Source organism: Aquila chrysaetos, chromosome 25, assembly GCF_900496995.4.
Source record: "Aquila chrysaetos chrysaetos chromosome 25, bAquChr1.4, whole genome shotgun sequence".
NCBI classification, from domain to species: domain Eukaryota; kingdom Metazoa; phylum Chordata; class Aves; order Accipitriformes; family Accipitridae; genus Aquila; species Aquila chrysaetos.
The window spans coordinates 3,061,895-3,078,525 of record NC_044028.1 but is presented as its reverse complement, the minus strand read 5'-3'; the positions used below and the strand labels follow the sequence as shown (position 1 = coordinate 3,078,525).

The following is a 16,631-nucleotide window of genomic DNA, read 5'->3' as shown; positions in this document are numbered from 1 at the left end:
AGCTCCCCAAAGATGATTCTACCCATACTGTGTTTCAGCTTTTTGTGTTATTAAGTAAGACCTTGACGGCTCATGTGCATTTTTTCAAACTCCTTGATCTATCAACACTAAGAAAACTCAGCCACCCTATCGGTGAACATACCGGAGGGGTCTCAAGGTCCGCAGAAGTCTCAAAACGCGAAGGACACCCAGGATCTTAGCTCCGCCTGCCGATGCCATGGAGACAATAATGTCAATGATAGATACAAAGACCAGGACTCCATCCAGGACATTCCAGCTGCTCTGCAGATAGGTGTTCTCCCCAGAGAAAAAGCCAAGAGCTACCACCTACAGCCAGGAGAAGAGAGACATTTAAATCTTCACCCAGATCATAACTATGTCATGTTCTGGTCTTTGCCAGGTCTCACTAAGGGCCATGGGATGAAGATATAATTACCTTAACCATCATTTCAGCCACAAAGATTGCAGTGAAGATGTAATTAGAAACACTTAGGAATATCCTTTCCTGTAAAACATAGAACAGCAAAGAGGCAAGTTATTTAAAGGTGTTAGGAAACAAACATCTTTCATCTTGCAGGGTCTTGCCCTGACAAGACTAATATCTGGATGCTGGATCAAGGAAGAAAATGACTCAGGTACTCACCGTGCTGTGTGGGTCTATGTCTGGTCGCTCCAGTGCTATAGTGATGCAGTTGAGAAATATGAAGACCAGCACCACGTGATCGAACATTTTGTGGGCAATGACCTTCTGGCACATCACTCGGAACCTGAAGAAATGGTGGGGAAAAAAATATACATTAGATGTTTGGGTCAGCGAGAGACTCTCACCTGAATGGCACATCCTTGAAAGTCTTTGGCAGCTGTGCCACCAGCATCAGCCCAGGTGGTGAGCTAGACTCTCCACAAGCTTCAGCCATTATTATCAATGCAGTAAACAAGATGTAATAACAGCTATTATTAATGCTGGTTAAACCACCCTTCTTCCTAGACAGGCACAGGGTGAACCATGCAACAATTCTGCCCACATGTAACAGAAAAAGTTACCTAAAAATCAGGAATTGGATTTCTTAAACTCTCAGTGCTTCTACATCAGAGAGGGATTTTTCTCAAGGGAAGGCTAACTAGAATTGTAGTATTTCATTACCACAAAAACCTGGTGGGCTGGCATTTTACTGGGATTTCTTACCGATTCTGTGGAGAAAACAAGTAGAGGGACCAGTCTTCGTGACTCTTGCACCACTGTGGTTTGTAGGGCTCCAGGACTTTACGAATTCGGTAGCAGTAACTCTGGATAGAAAAGAAGAAACACCTTTTCTTCCTCTTTTATTTTCCTGCCTCTTCAAGTTTCACAGTCCTTTTGTGAAAGAGGGCAGCACATGACATTTCATAACACCTGTAGGGAGTCATGGCTTTTGGGACAGAGATGTGGCAGGCATTGTCACATTTGTCCAATAAAACACAGAGGAAAGGGGTGGAAGAAAGGGGCTGCTGTACAGTAAGATATGAACATAACAAAGCAAGACTTTCTAGGCAGGTATCATTTTGAGATTCAAAGTTGTGTCAAAAACAAAAAGGCCTCAAACAACCAAAAACTTAAATAGAGAACACTCTAGGCTTTCAAGCCTTCGAGATGCCAAACAGCTCTTGTGAGCACAGACATTAGCTATCTCTTGTGTCTACAGCTCATTTTTGGAGGCAACCTGGGCCAGGGGGACAATCTCAACCAGTTCAAAAACTAGGCAAATGCATGCACAACCCCTTGCAGTTTTACCTTGTTAGAGACCACTGCAAGGTAACAGCCCAACCCATTAATAAAAAAAAGCCTTTTGGGAAATGGATGCCCATCCCTCGGATCTGGATTCATTTTGTCTACACCAGCCATTAGGCAGTAACACATTTCAAAGCCTGATTTTTAATCAGCCTTCTTGGAGTGGAAAAGCCACTTAACGCATGAGCACCTAATTTCCCCCTCAACTCACATCTTCCATGTCATCCTCATAGTCCATAGCATCCTCCTTGTGTCCGTCGACACGCAGGAAGAACTCGCTGGGGACGTGAACCATCTTGCCATTGCAGTCTTGGTACTCGGCAGGCAGAACGGCCACGGGGCTGATACTGAGTGAGTGGCGCATGGTGGGCAACTGAAGCAGCTCAGGCAGGTCCAGGGAGCTGCGGTAGTCCAGGGACTCTGCCCGGCGGTGCAGTGAGGGCCTGCTGACTGTGCTGGACTTGGCGTCATCGGAGTCATCGTCTGTGCTGCCTTTTCCCTCCCCAGAGAGCAAGGACTCTCTTTCTCCTGACTGGTTCTTCTTCTTGAGGCTCGGGGCTCTGCCCAGGCTGTTCCAGCTTGAGCGTCGGCTTCCCCAGTTGCTGCTGGTGCCCCAGTTGGCGCAAGGGGAACTGCGGAGGCTGGACTGAGAGAGGAAAAAGACATTTGAGGGTTTGTTTGCAGGAGGAAGCCAAAGGATAGAGCATTTTGCCCAGACTGGAAGACCCTTCTTATTGCAAGTCATGTCTTCCCCTTCCAGCTTTCCTCACTGCTCTGATTTCATCACGCCAACGCCTTGAGATGGGAGCCAAGCACCGAGCTAATCCCACACTGAAGGTACTCTTTGAACTATACCTGTAGCACAGCTACCAATCCTCTGTGCTGCATGACTTCCTACTGTCCTGGCTGCATTAACTGTGCATAAAAACTGAACCCAAAGACACTATTGCTGAAGTGGCATTTTCTTTCCTCATGTTCAAGTGGCTTCAGCACACAACTTCCCTGGCTTCCAGAGGGACTCTGGCACCTGAATCACTCAAGTGTTTGTTGGAAATTGTGCCCCCATTTGCATTACTTTCTCTTCAGTTTGCTGCATAAGGAGATGGAATGAATGTTTCTCTTACAGCAAATTTCTGGCACTGATCGGTGCGTGAGTGCACTTTGGCTGGCAGGTAGTTGCCAAGATGAGAGCACTTAAGGTCAGAGCAGAAAGGCTAGAAGGAAATCTCCTTTTCCCTCCATGGCTTCCTCCCAGCACAAAACGAGGCAAACTGCCTTCCTCCTCCTTCTCAGCGTTAGCCAGCTCTCCTCTGACTGCTTTATCTTCCTTTGGCTGGTGGCACTGATGTGCTCTCAGAGAAAGGATTCAAACCATGAACAACCCTCTCCAGCAACTCACAATCCCATGAAACCCCAAGGCAAACAACAGTCATCTCTATTTTCTTTTCAAAAGCATTACCTTGACTAAGCAGCTTACCAAAGGGGATAGTGGCTCTGTCTCTATGTGAAGTGCCTTCATGGTCCGCTGCCTTGATTTGAACATGATATTGCAGTTACAGAGCAGAGGAATGGCATAGATAAGCAGCAGCAGAAATCCACTTTGTCTATTAACTCTGCACCCTCTGTTTTCACAGAGCTGCCCTCCCGCTCCCCTGTTGCAGGCAAAATGCAATCAGTTGCCAAAGCAGTCAGCTCCAGCCAGATCTCTGCTCCATGAGCTGTGCCTGGTGGCAATCAGTCAGCTCCTACCTCATTTCCTTTGTTTCCCCTCCAATGGGGCTGCTGTACTGTAACTGGAGCTCAGCTGCTGTGTTGGTAAGGACAAATGCTTCATTTCCCTTGACACAAGGTGGATTCAAGATGCAACCCTAAAACACTGTGGGGGGAAATAGGCCTCATCCTCACAGGAGCACTTGACAACTTCTCCAAGACACCACAAAATGGCCAGTGTGGTTGGCAAAAGGTGCCTGCTCCTCCTCAGAGGGGTTTGCTGGAATAGCTGCACGAACTTACGACTTGTCTCAGGTTGCGTCTCTCCAGTGGGGTGGCTTGGCATGGACTTCCAATCAGATATTAGGCAGGAAAACACTGAATCCCAGTACATTCCTGTCTCCCCTCTTCATATACTCTGTCCTTGACTGTTATGTTTCTCCCTCTTGACTCTGTTCTCCTCCCGACTTTCCACATGCTGCGTTCCACCTCTATCACCCGTCTTTTTTTTTCTGGCAATGTGTGCACGCACACACGCACACATGAGCGCGTGCACATGCACACACGTGAGCACGCGCACACGCACATATATCATCTATGCTGCTTGCAGGCACTCGAGGGAGAGTTGTTCACAATAGCAACCTACCAAGGACTTCTGATCGTAGCTCAAGGGGTCTAGCGAGGCGTTACTCCCTCTCCTCGAGTCCACAAAAGTGTGCACTGAATCCATGTGTGGGGAACACTTTGGTGTGGGCATTGGTGTGGCAGCAGTGCGCATGATTATAGGAGGTGGCATGCTTCCCCTGCCCTCCAGGTGTCCATTTGGGGTGACAGCAAGTGAGTACATCTTCATCTCTGGACAGAAGGGGAGAGAGAATACAAGGTGAATGCTCAGCTACAGCTACAGAAATCATTCTTCAGAATGGACAGTGCTCCTTGGGTCTTCTAGGAACTCTGCCAAATGGAGATGAAATGTTATGGGCAATAAGATCACCCCCACCGTGCTCAAAGGCATAAGGCAAATGTCACAACCTTTAAGAGGTCTTCAGCCCTGCCTGGACTTGGAACTCGTTGCCCTCCAAAGGAAGCTTCTTTTGTTCACTGTTTCTTGGGCTTTAGAGAGTGGAGTTACAGTTCTGGGGGACTGGGAGAGAGTTTCCAGGGAAAGGACATTGAGGACTGGCTAAATTCACCCTAGGAAGTTAATCTCTTCTCCTTGTGATACAGTCTTACAGAGATTTTTATGCAGTTCTGATGTGCTCTAAGTTCCTTCATGGGAAGACACTAAGCAAACTTTAGTCATTGTCTTTAGTCATCTGTTCAGGGGACAGGAAATGGAAGTTGCTTTTACACATCCAGCCATCTAGAAGAGTAAAATTCTCTGTAACAGAGAAATCTAATGGCACATCCCTGTGGTAATTATAGAAAGCACCTATTTTAGCTGTATGGCAAGTACAGACTGCAAAAACCATATTCACACTGAAGACAAACCAGACATAGCACCTCCAGCCCTATGGAGTGTCGTAATACTCAAAACCAAAAGCCTAATTTCAAACACAAAACTAAAGTTGAACTAGGTCCTGTTTTACTGGGCTTAGTGGGTTCTGGTTTAATAACTGCAGAATCATTCTTAAGGAGGGGGAAGAATGGGAGCATCTGCAACCAGCAGGAAAGAAGTCCAAGTCTGCAGTGAGAAATCCAAGTGAGTGCATTACCTCTGCTATTTCTCCTCCACTGCTTTTGTAATGCAGTGTGCTTCTATTGTATCATCTGTTTAGTTTCTGGCTTGTGCACAAATACCTGATCTGCACCACAGAAGTCCATGGGAACACTGCCATTCACTTTGAGGGGTGGAAGATCCAGCTCAAAATTTGCTAATCTGCAATACACATTCCTCTTGCCAGTGTATCTGTCTACAGACCAGTGACATTATAATAGAATTGTTAATGTCCTTATGCTGTTTAGTTACCGGTTGGCATCTATGAGGCTTATGGAGACACACAATTACTCATGGACTTTGACTGATGGCAAGTTCATACCTGTTTTCTATTCCTGTGTTACCTGAGAAGAGGTGACAATATTTCTTTCCCCTAGAACTCTCTTATTATTTGAAGCTGCTCAGCAAATAGTCGGTGCAAAGCTGGTGCATAGCTGGTGCTGTGGGTTCCTTGTCAACTATTTGCAATGGACATTCATTTGATCACTTGGTGTTTGGAATTTGTTGCTTCACCTGCAGACTGAGCAGCTCCATCACCTTGCTGTGATCCAGCTCTGTCTCAGCTTCCCCAACAGATTATTTCTGCCCTTTCCTCAGTTGAATTCCATCTGCTCACCACAATCAATATCATTTCCTTAGCCGAAACGAATCCTGGTTTAGAAGCATTTAAAGTAATCCTAACAAGAGCCCAAGCCAAGAATCAAAGTACAGAGGAACTAAACTGGCTCTTGTTTACCATCAGGCTATTCACTCTGTTAAAATGTGTGATCCCTTCCTGTCCCCTATCTGGTTGCAAACTCTGCAGAGCGAAGGCTGTCACCTGCTATTCCATGTTTATAGTACACTAGTACAACAGGGCCTTACTTCAAATCAATTGCCAGGCCCTCCTGTAACACAAATGAACAGCAACATTTCCATCAATCAAACCTCACCTAAATGCATTTGTGTGAGAAACCAAAAAGAACAGATGAGAACATGATTGATTTGAAAAGCTGCTGAGAAGTAGTGTGACAATATTGCTGTCAGCACACCGTTCTGTGGTAATAATACAGAAGAAACAATGAGACACATCTAAATATTCTAGTAGAGTTTAAATAAGAAAAACATCTGTTTAAAGGAAGTATCAATGCTCATTCAGCTTTCCTAACACTTTTTGCATAGAGCACTTTTTGCTCTGTTAACATAGCTATCAGATTAATTGCCAAATAAAATGGATTCTTCTACTTTCTGCCTTAAGTTTCTATGAAAAGATGACTGTGGAAGCAGAGTTGTAACTCAGATTCTCAGGGAAATGTAGAGACAAAATCCTACCTGTTGCTCGGAAGTCTTTTAGCTTCTCAAAATCATCATCGAAGTTGGCAGATGTCTTGTCCTCATCTGTGTCTGACCTATTGGCATCACCCTGCAGGGAGGAGAAGGATAATTAACAGACTTGATTCATTTCAACTTTAGCACAAAGGCCGTTTGGGTTACTTAGCAGCTCAGAGATACCTCAGCTCCCCATGGTTAGTTTAAGTGTGGCCCCAAGAACTGAGGGCAGAATGCCAAATTCCCTCTGACACTGCCCTGGGGAGTGACCCCAGGTAAGTCCCTCTTCCTTGTTTTGATTCATTTTCATACTTGGACAGAAAGGATGATGTTGTGATTGTGACTACTGTTCCTGCAATGTTGTCGTGTTTCCTACACTGCACCCAGCCTCACTGAACAGCGTATCCCAGGGGAGAACACGAAAGTGCAGCTGTAATCAGAGTGACTAAGAAAAATTGGCATTGTGGGGTTCCATATTTGCACTCTCCATGATCCCAGCTGAAAGCACTTAGGTTTTAATGTCAAAGGATGTCAAAGGGTTTTTCTTCTTTATTTGACAGCACTATAAATTTGACTTAGACCTGAAAACCCAGCCCTGATTTGCTTTCTTCACGCTGGCTGGTAATTGAGATTGTATTGGGAAATCTCTTGGCAACATTGAAGCTGAGACAGAAGGGAAAGAGGCCAGCTTGCCTGGCAGCACAGCATCATCTCAGGACAGAGAACAGCCAACCACCCTTAGACTGGCTTTCCTCTTGGAAGTCCAGTTATTTTTCCCTTTCATACATATCTGCCTCTGCTACCCAAACCGATCAGCCTAAATAATGTACAAGGTTGGGACAGAAGAGCTATTGTCAGGTTCTGCTCTGCTGAGGGAGGTCTGCAGAGAGGAGAGATTCCAGCAGGCTGGCAGCATGACTCTGGCTGGATCCATCAAGACTGCAGAAAAGCTGTGCAAATTGATAGCAAATGGTTGGATTAAAGCAGCTGATCCCAGAAAAAGGAGTACAGTTCCTTAACTGATGCCTGAACAAATCACCATGGTTTCTAGAGACATGGTGCTGAAGTTGCAGTGAACTTAATTTCATCTGTGATGTATTGCTAACCGGTGCAGCCAAACAGACAGGATGACTGAAAGGCTTAAGCTGCCTTATTCATCTTCTCTGTTTTGAAGCAGAAGCACTAGTGCAGAGTAGATGAAAGATTTGCATAATTTTGGAAGGTTTGTCTGCTTTTCCAGAGCAGCTCTAGGGTAGATTTCAAAATGACATGGGAACAATGTAAGCACAAATATGCAATTATGGTCCTGTTTGAAGTCTGGCTTCTTGTTGTCCTAAGCACAAATGTACTAAAAATGGTTTTGTGGCCATTTAAGCCTATTCTCTTCTAGGGATACTCCTGCCAAACTTGCTCCACAGGCAGATCAGAACCTGAGATCAAGCTGAGACTGTACTGTGATTCACATTACAGTTTTCAGTATTCTTGCTGAAACGCTGCTGATGGTTCAGAGCTTAGACCAGCTCTAATGTGTACCCTCTTAGCTGCACAAGTCTCCCAGGAGTCACTCTCCATCTAAGTAAAAGAAACACCCGAGCAAAGGGAGAAGTGCACCTCAGTGTCTTCTATAACTGCTAAGAGCATCACCCTGTAAGAGGGCAAAGTCAAAGAGGTCAAAACAAGAATTTCTGCCATATTTCCAATGTACCAACAGAACCAGGGGTGACAAAAGAAAACCCAGCTCCACTGATACTTTTTCCTGGGAGTTGTCCAAGGAGACTGTAAACATCTTCGGTTTACAATCAGAGCTAAGTTATGCATTTGTAAGTGCAAGACTTGAATTGAGCACTGGTAGCTGAAATACAGCCCTGAGAAGGGTTTTCTGTAACACAGCTAATACCTTGCTATGAGACAGCTGACAAGCCCATAGGCTTAATGTCAGGATTTATAATAAATGGAAGTGGAGAGCAAAACATGCCCTGCAAATGTCATGCCTGTGGTTGCTGGCCTTTTCTGAGGCAGCACTGAGTGAATAATACAAGCTTTGAAAACTACTCCTTACACACATTTAAATCATGGTCTGTAACAGCTCCGAAAGGAGCCATTAAGCCTGAGCAAGAAAACGACAGCCATTCAGCTAGGTTTGTAATCATGCACTCAAGAGAGTATCGCATGAGGCTGCCCATTTCTGGCTTGTGCTAGTTTTGGCTAGGATAGAGTTAATTTTCTTCATAGTAGCTAGCATGGGGCTATGTTTTGGATTTGTGCTGAAAACAGTGTTGATAATACATACTGCTGAGCAGTGCTTACACAGAGCCAAGGCCTTTTCTGCTTCTCACCCCACCCCACCAGTGGGCAGGCTGGGGGGGCACAGCTGGGACAGCTGACCCCAACTGACCCAAGGGATATTCCAGACCATACGACACCACGCTCAGTACAGAAAGCTGGGGGAAGAAGAAGGAAGGGGGTATGTTCGGAGTGATGCCGTTTGTCTTCCCAAGTCACCATTACACATGATGGAGCCCTGCTTTCCTGCAGATGGCTGAACGCCTGCCTGCCCATGGGAAGCGGGAACGCATTCCTTGTTTTGCTTTGCTTGCGTGCGTGGCTTTTGCTTTACCTATTAAACTGCCTTTATCTCAACCCACGAGTTTACTCACTTTTACCCTTCTGATTGTCTCCCCCATCTCACTGTGAGGGGGGTTAGTGAGTGGCTGCATGGTGCTTAGTTGCTGGCTGGGGTTAAACAATGACAGGCTTTGCATTAGCAGGTGATTCAACCTCAAAAGGGCAGGTAAGGAACAGGATCGGTACTGTACAAAGGTACCTGCAAGCTGCCAGGTTGCCAAGTGGAGAAAACTTTCTTCTGCCTTAAAGCAATCAGGAACAAAGGATGCAAACTGCTGTACAAGGGCTCTCTGTGCCTAAATGCAAGATTGCTTGAGCAGGAGCAGTTTCCAGGCATTTGGGTTACATATGCTGGTTATAGTCTGTTTGGATTTCCCTGGCACGTCCTCTTTTTCCACCCAGATTTGCTGGTTGGTGGAATTTCAGGATATCTGACACGTGTCTGGCCACTGAATAGTTCCCTCTCTGAGTTACCATATGGCCAACTGTATTGGTTGTTTCTGCATTCAGTTCAGGATAATCTATTACTTTAGCACAGACTTCAGTCTGCCTGTGTCATTTTCTAGCAGAATTGAGGTCCAGCACAACCACTCTGAATACAGCTACAGCTCTCCTAGAGGAAAAGCCCTTCTGGGCTGGAAGACAGCAGCTACTGCAGAGCCTGTAGAAATACTGGTAACGGCTTTGCTCTGGTCTTGCTAGGTTAGTGGCTAAAACATCCAACTCAATCTGCAACAGGTTGCACTAAAACAGGAATATGGCAAAGGTGTTACAGTATCTAGAGCAAAGCCAGGAGGTGCTGAGAGTGGTGACACTGAGAAAACTACAGGAATTTGGAAATAAACACTGTCAGCACGAGCTCTAGTTACTGAGACATGGAGTATAGGCTTGTTCTTGGAGAAGGACCTTCTCGCTTTTCTTGGTGGAGCTGTGCTGGATCTTCAGGGCATGGGCCATATTGTATAAGACATTAAAATGCCCACCAATGCAGTGCAGGGCTGTTGATTTTGAAAGCAATGAGCTGGACTACTTGTGTCTTGTCTGTGTGTGCAGGTGGCACTCACCACCCTCAGCATCTGTGAAACAGCCCTGAGCAATGTAGATCAGGGTTGGTTTTTTCCAAACTGGGGCTTGGCTCCTGTTGTTTCAATTAATTTTCCTCTGCTAGTGCTGCGAGGAAACTAGGAGGGATGTTTTAATAATGAATCTATGCGTACATCCTTGAAAGACATAAATGGGGCTGTGCTGGCTTAAGAGAAGGGAATTTTTGGTCCATGAATATTTCAATTATATTCCATGGTCAGCGAAGTTTCGTCTAAGTGTGATCTAAACACGGCAAATGAGAGCACGATACCATTTCTGGGGAAAAAATGAAAAGTGAAAAAAAAATCCTATAAAAATAATTTCTTTCTCTTTCCCTTGGGAGCTAAGGCGGTGAAAACTGAAGCCATTTTCTCATTTTCTTTCTGAGTGTGTGTGTCTCTGAAGCCAATCCAGCACTAAGCAAACTTTCCCTTCTTGATGGTTGCAGAAACAAAAAAAGTAATAATTAAAAAAATCCCAAAACATGAGGTAAGCCCTTTCGATGCCACTATTCTTAGCCTTAACTGGGACTGGATGATATTTGGTATGTCTCAAAATAATTTCCATTTGCACTAGGACTTCAAAAAAAGTAGGTTTTTTTTCTGGATAATATATATGTGCACATACATCGTTATATTTACAACCAGAACAGATCATCCTCACTTAAAATCTCCCCTAAATGGACTTGCTGTGTTCTGAAAGGAAGATGGAGAAGATTGGGATAGGGCAGGGGATGGCTGGTTTCAGTGTCTCGGGATGCTGAAAGCAGATCTGGAGTGGACTTGCCAGTGGGGAGGAAAACTTAAGAGGCTGCAGGGGCCCCCCACTCACACCAGCACTATACCACTGACACCACTCACACCAGTGTGGCCTGCTGCTCTGGATCATGCGGCACAGGATTGCCTGCACAGCTGCTCAGGTTCCTGCCTAGTTCAGATCAGGACATGGCATATCACTTCTGACTGAGAAATAAAATAATTTCTCTAATCCTTTCCATGTGAGATGAGATGAGATGCCTGCAGTTTATCATAAATTCCCTGCTCATTGACCTGATACAGACATTACTGTCAGGTGTAGGTAAAAACCTCTTTAGCATTTTTATGTCCTACATCATCCTAAGTATCTCAAAATTTGATGTTTGTAACCTTGCAACACAGCTTTTGAACAGCTGTGCTACTAGCCTCAAATAACACATAAGGGACAGAGTCACAAGGAAAGGCCTGGATTGACAGCCACTTCACATCCTACCTGGTCCCCATGACTAGCACGGGCTAGATACTTTGAAGGCCTGAGGCCCACCATAAAGAAACACAGGACATATGGGAGATTTGGTGAGTTAAATTCACCCCAAATAATTTCCTCTAGGTCACACAACAGACCCCGTAGCAGATCAACCAAAGTGTTGGTCTCCCAAGTCTCATGCTGAGTCCAGTGGGCCTTATTTGCAAAGATAGATTCACAAGAGCTTCACATGCCCAACCCAGCTCATCTACACCCCTTAAGTTTAAATTTAGGGCTGCTTGCATGACTAGATGTTTGCGCTGACATAGATTCATCCCTACACTCTTGCCTACACGTGCTTCTCAGTTTTCTCCCTCCCTCTGCTCAGATCTCTTACCTCTGCCTGGAAGCCTTCTACCAGAATGGCAACAAGAAGGTTGAAGAGCACATAATTGCCGAAGGTCATCAGGGCCACAAAGTAGAGTGCTGCCCATGAGGATGTAGATGCCATCCCATTGTACAGGACCACGTTCCAGTCCTCTTGAGTGAGGATCTGCAGAGAGGTGAAGGGGAAGACTCTCTAATTACTCCACTCCTCTCATGCACAGCAGCTGCATTCAAATACTGACTCATCCATTTCTTCCTCTCCTTTTGACCTTTTCTGAGCATAATCATTAGCAGGTCTCATGAGATGAGACAGCAACACTCCTTTATTTAGATCTTTGCATGTGAGAGCTCTCTCCTGGCCAAACCTCCCCTCTCTGCAGGAAGATCTAGCACACTGCTGCCCATAGAGCTGACTAGTTCAGATCCTAGATATGGTAACATGAAGGATGTGCTGGTACGAGTCCCATTATTTGGTGGTGGTATTGCCTCCTTTGATAACCATCAGAAGATAACAGACCTGAGGCCAGAGCTGTTGTCGCCTTTCGGGCTGTTCTTTGTAAGGCATCTGGAGCTGAAGGAAAGGGTAGGGGACATGATATTTGATGAGATAAATGACATTGGTGGCTCAAGAAACTCAGGGAAGCAAAGTGGTTTCCATTAGGTAAAAGCACTGACAAGCTGGGCAAAAAAATACACATCTTTGCAAAGCCTTGCTCCAAGGGACCTTCCTCAGGGATTCCTGCTCTCCTAGCTTTCCCAGAACTCAAAAATCCTGGGGCCTAAGAAAAAAGGATGACAGATTCATGCTCCACATTAATTCATGCTTACAATGAAAATGGCCTCTAACTCTCCTAAAAACAAGGTAGCTTTGGGGATAGGAACGCAGTCAGCTGCACTGAGTCATGTCACTCATTAATTTTCATTGGATGTAGGACTGAGCCCTTGTGCTCTGTGTCAACTCTATTTCCCAAGGGACTGTTAGAATAAATGCAGAAATTTGTATTTATGTTGGGAAAAGAAAAATGTGAACCTGTGAAACTAATGCTTATTTGTCCTTGCCCCTTTGTAAGAAGTTATATTCTTCACAGCGAAGACTCTGGACTGGTTTCTACCTTGAATGATAACTGTGGTGAACAGCTACTCTGCATTTAGAAACTTGGTTTAACATTGTTTACATTGTGCTCCACTTGCTGCACTTGGACTCTAAAGACTGAGCTTTTAAACAGAAAAGACTAATCTTCATATTTAGAATGTCCTGGAAACAGCAGCTTATTGCTCCATTGTGTAATTTCAAGCACACACCAGATCTTGTCTGCAGAGGAAACACAACTTTTGTATGAAGACTTTCTCAGCATATACAGCCAGCAACTCCAGCGCTGATTTGTGACAGTATTTGTCACTCCCAGTTAAATGAAATTGTTTGCAAAGTGCATTTTTGGGGAAGTGAAGACAGGTAAGGAGACAGAGATCTACAGAATAGCAGACTGTGGGTGTGATCTTACTGACTATATGAATGGAAAATAAGGGTGGATTTCCAGACCTTCTTAGACTTTACTTTTACTGACAACAGATATGCACAGTGATGACTTTGAGTAGATTACTTCTCTATCAGGGCTTACAGAGGCCAGCTAACTCAGAAACACAATCACTTTGCCTTAATAGCTCTACAGTGCCATTTCAGTTCAAATTTGACACCTACTGGAATAGTGGGTTTTTTTAAAGTGAAATAACTTGTCCAGGTGCTCTACATTAAATCTTCCCAAAGGATCCAGAGCTTACCTGAAATACGGTCACAATGGCCCAAAGTAAGGAATCAAAATTCTTTCTATCTGGAACTGTGTCTCCTGTATCAGTTTTCAGGCTGAACTTGCATCCAAAAAGATGCATGCCGAGAATGCTAGAGTAGGAAAAAATGGAGACGGAAGAAACACATTATGGTGTGAAATATGGGTGTAGGGAGGATTGCAGTGATTTTTTGGACACTTACCCCCCACCCTGCCCAGTGTTTTGTGTGCCAGTGGTATCTCCCAGGAAGAAGGGCTCTGCTCCACCACTGACATAATCACTGATCAAACCCTGCCATTTGGTTCTTCTGTGACACATTTCATTACAATTGTCTACACTGAAGCCAAATCAGGGATCTCCTTTGCCTAGAAAATGACAAACCGCATTGCCAGCTCCCTAATCTAACTGGTTTCCAAGAACAGAATCCTGAGGAGCATTATAGGGTCAAACAGACAGAAGTCTTGGAGTCTGCACAACCTCTATCTCAAATATAACTCCGGTTGAGTCCAGTTACTGACAGCTTCCTGACATAGAACTAAACGAGCCTCCCAGGAACTCCAGAGCAATTGTTGCCTATTTGTGTACTTCATCCATCTTCAGAATTACAGTACTGCATGAAAAACTAAGACCGAAAAGAGGTAAATAGTCTGTTGAACGTCTGCTTGTCAGTCTATTGTGAGTGCTTCTATCATGTAGGCAGCCTAGCAAATGCAGTGTATCGTTATTCTAACCTACATATTACTTAAGCAAGCTGAACAATTAATCAAAGAAGAGCTGCGGCCTCTGATACCTGAAGATAAAGATGAAGAGCATGAGCAACATGCAGAAGGTGGCTACGTTGTCCATTGTCTTCATCAGGACCACCAGCTGGCGACGGAGGGCGGGCATGAAACGCACCAGTTTCAGCACCCGGAGCAGCCGAAAAGTTCGTAGCACAGAGAGGCCTCCGTCTGACTGGCCGATGATCTCCCAGACACTGCAGGAACACCAGAAGGAGAAGAACTATAAACAGCAGTACCGTACTGTGAAAGCCCTGAGCAGGCTGGTTCCTTACAGGATATCACACCATTTAAGCCCTAAAGGGATAGTTTATTTCCCCACTACTTCCTTGCTTCCGAAAAACACCTTCACTTCCCAGTTGTGCAGATACACCTGCTCATGCACAACCTATATTCTTTATAGCTGGTTTCTTGATTCTTTAATTCCGTTGCTTTCTGTGGCTCTCCACAACACAGCATGTCTCCTGCTAGCCTGCATCACTACAGTCAGTCACAAGCCTAGCCACAAAATGTGGATCACAATTTTGTACCAAGCTAATATCCAGAGGGAATTTACATTTGTTGGGGTGGGCTGGTTTGATCGGGCCACAGACTGGCCTTTGTTCTGGGCCTCTGTTGCTCCTCACTCCCCTGAATCAAAGGGATGGGCCAACTGAAGCCAAGAGCACTATCCTGGTTTATACCTACTGTGTCTCCCTTGACTTCTCTGCCCCAAATTACTGATCGAGGGGTGAACAGCACTGCTAGAAAGAATCCCAGCACAGAGAGGTGCTGCACAAGCTTCTCACACATGCTGTGACATCCCCCAGTTTAGGCTGGGATTGTGTTTCCCTGGGAGAGAACAGCAGAACAATGCCCTCTCTTACCCTCCTGCTTGCCCTATTCTGGCCTATGTGTTAATTCGGGAAAGGGAGGGCACGCTGCTGGGATATGGACACTCACAGTACTCCTTTCCCAGGACCAGCCATTCTGCACTTCAGTGGAAAATTGACCATAGTGCCAGATGTGTGGCGTAAATAGACTTTGTTCTCCATCTGCCAGGTCCATTTACTTTGGACAGCCCTTCTAATGACAGGAACCTAAAAGGCCAGCATAATTATAGCACATCATAGCCAGTGAGCCCTGGATTAACACATGCCACGTCATTCCTATTCCCCATCCCACTCCCCAACTGGTCTGAGCCCTCGGCAGAAAAGCCACAGTGGAGAAAGAACTGGCATTGACCTGATGACAACTATGATCCCATCAAAGATGTTGTACGGGTTCTTGATGTAGCCGAAGAGGCCAAAGGCAAGGAGTTTCAGCAGCATCTCCAGGGCAAACATGCTTGTGAAGACGATGTTACTGATCTCCAAGGCGTTGGTCAACTCATCTGGCTATGGGGCGAAAAAGCAACATGGTCAAACAGATACACAGAGGAAATGGCTAAAGGCTGGTATGTTCCTCCTGCTCTGGGATTCATGCTAACGATGTAAAAATGCTACATCTTCCTGTATTCCTTCCGGAGAGCCATGGAGACAGATAGGTATCTGAGGGGAACAGCAGACAAGCCTCATGGACAGTCCCTGTGAGTCTTACTGGAAACACAGAATCCCAGCCCATTTCTGGAGCAGTTGCAGAACAACTGTGCCCAATACATGGGCCCAAAAACCTAAAGCTACGCAAAGGAGATGGCTTGTTCACTGTTGCAAGATACAATTATCCAGGTGAATAGCTAGTATGGCTTGTAAAGCTTCTGTTTGGACTTGCATTGGTCAGGCTGTTTTTATTGCACTAACCCCAGCAGAGCTTTATGGATACTGCTATATCCAAGGCAGGACCACTGTCAATACAGCATAGCTCTATTCATATACAAACAAAGCACTTTTCTTGCAGACATCTCTTAAGAGAATTAGGAAAACAAATACCAGTGAAAGTCAGTAGGATCAATAGTTTTATCTCCCTTGAGATATTTATCTTCCTTTGGAAATTGTCCCCCCAAAACCCCAAGATGATTTTTCCTTCTGAAGTCCTGCTTAGTCATGTACAGCAGATTTTGTTAAAATGACAGCAGTGTGGCCCTGAGTGTCAGGATTCCCTCCAGGATTATTGTGGGTTTCTCTGAGTGTACAAGACTGCATGCAGCTTAAATCCAAGAACTGATTTTTCCATTCCCCTCCTCTATCACCAGCACCAAATTACCTTGGGCTACAATCTTGCTTTTCAGACACAGCCTTAGATGTTCCTTTCCTGGGAAGCACAGCGATGC

The 16,631-nt window shown here is 45.2% G+C and overlaps 1 protein-coding gene across 1 annotated transcript in view; it reads right to left on the bottom strand.

Moving 5' to 3' along the window:
• CACNA1H (calcium voltage-gated channel subunit alpha1 H) overlaps nucleotides 1-16,631 on the bottom strand; it is a 255,993-nt gene that overhangs the window by 40,013 nt on the left and 199,349 nt on the right. Inside the window, 11 exon segments of the mRNA XM_030002143.2 lie at nucleotides 143-327; nucleotides 437-505; nucleotides 644-767; nucleotides 1,187-1,287; nucleotides 1,980-2,414; nucleotides 4,125-4,333; nucleotides 6,507-6,597; nucleotides 11,830-11,985; nucleotides 13,599-13,716; nucleotides 14,395-14,580; nucleotides 15,608-15,759. Of these exon segments, the coding sequence (XP_029858003.1) occupies nucleotides 143-327; nucleotides 437-505; nucleotides 644-767; nucleotides 1,187-1,287; nucleotides 1,980-2,414; nucleotides 4,125-4,333; nucleotides 6,507-6,597; nucleotides 11,830-11,985; nucleotides 13,599-13,716; nucleotides 14,395-14,580; nucleotides 15,608-15,759 (1,826 nt within the window).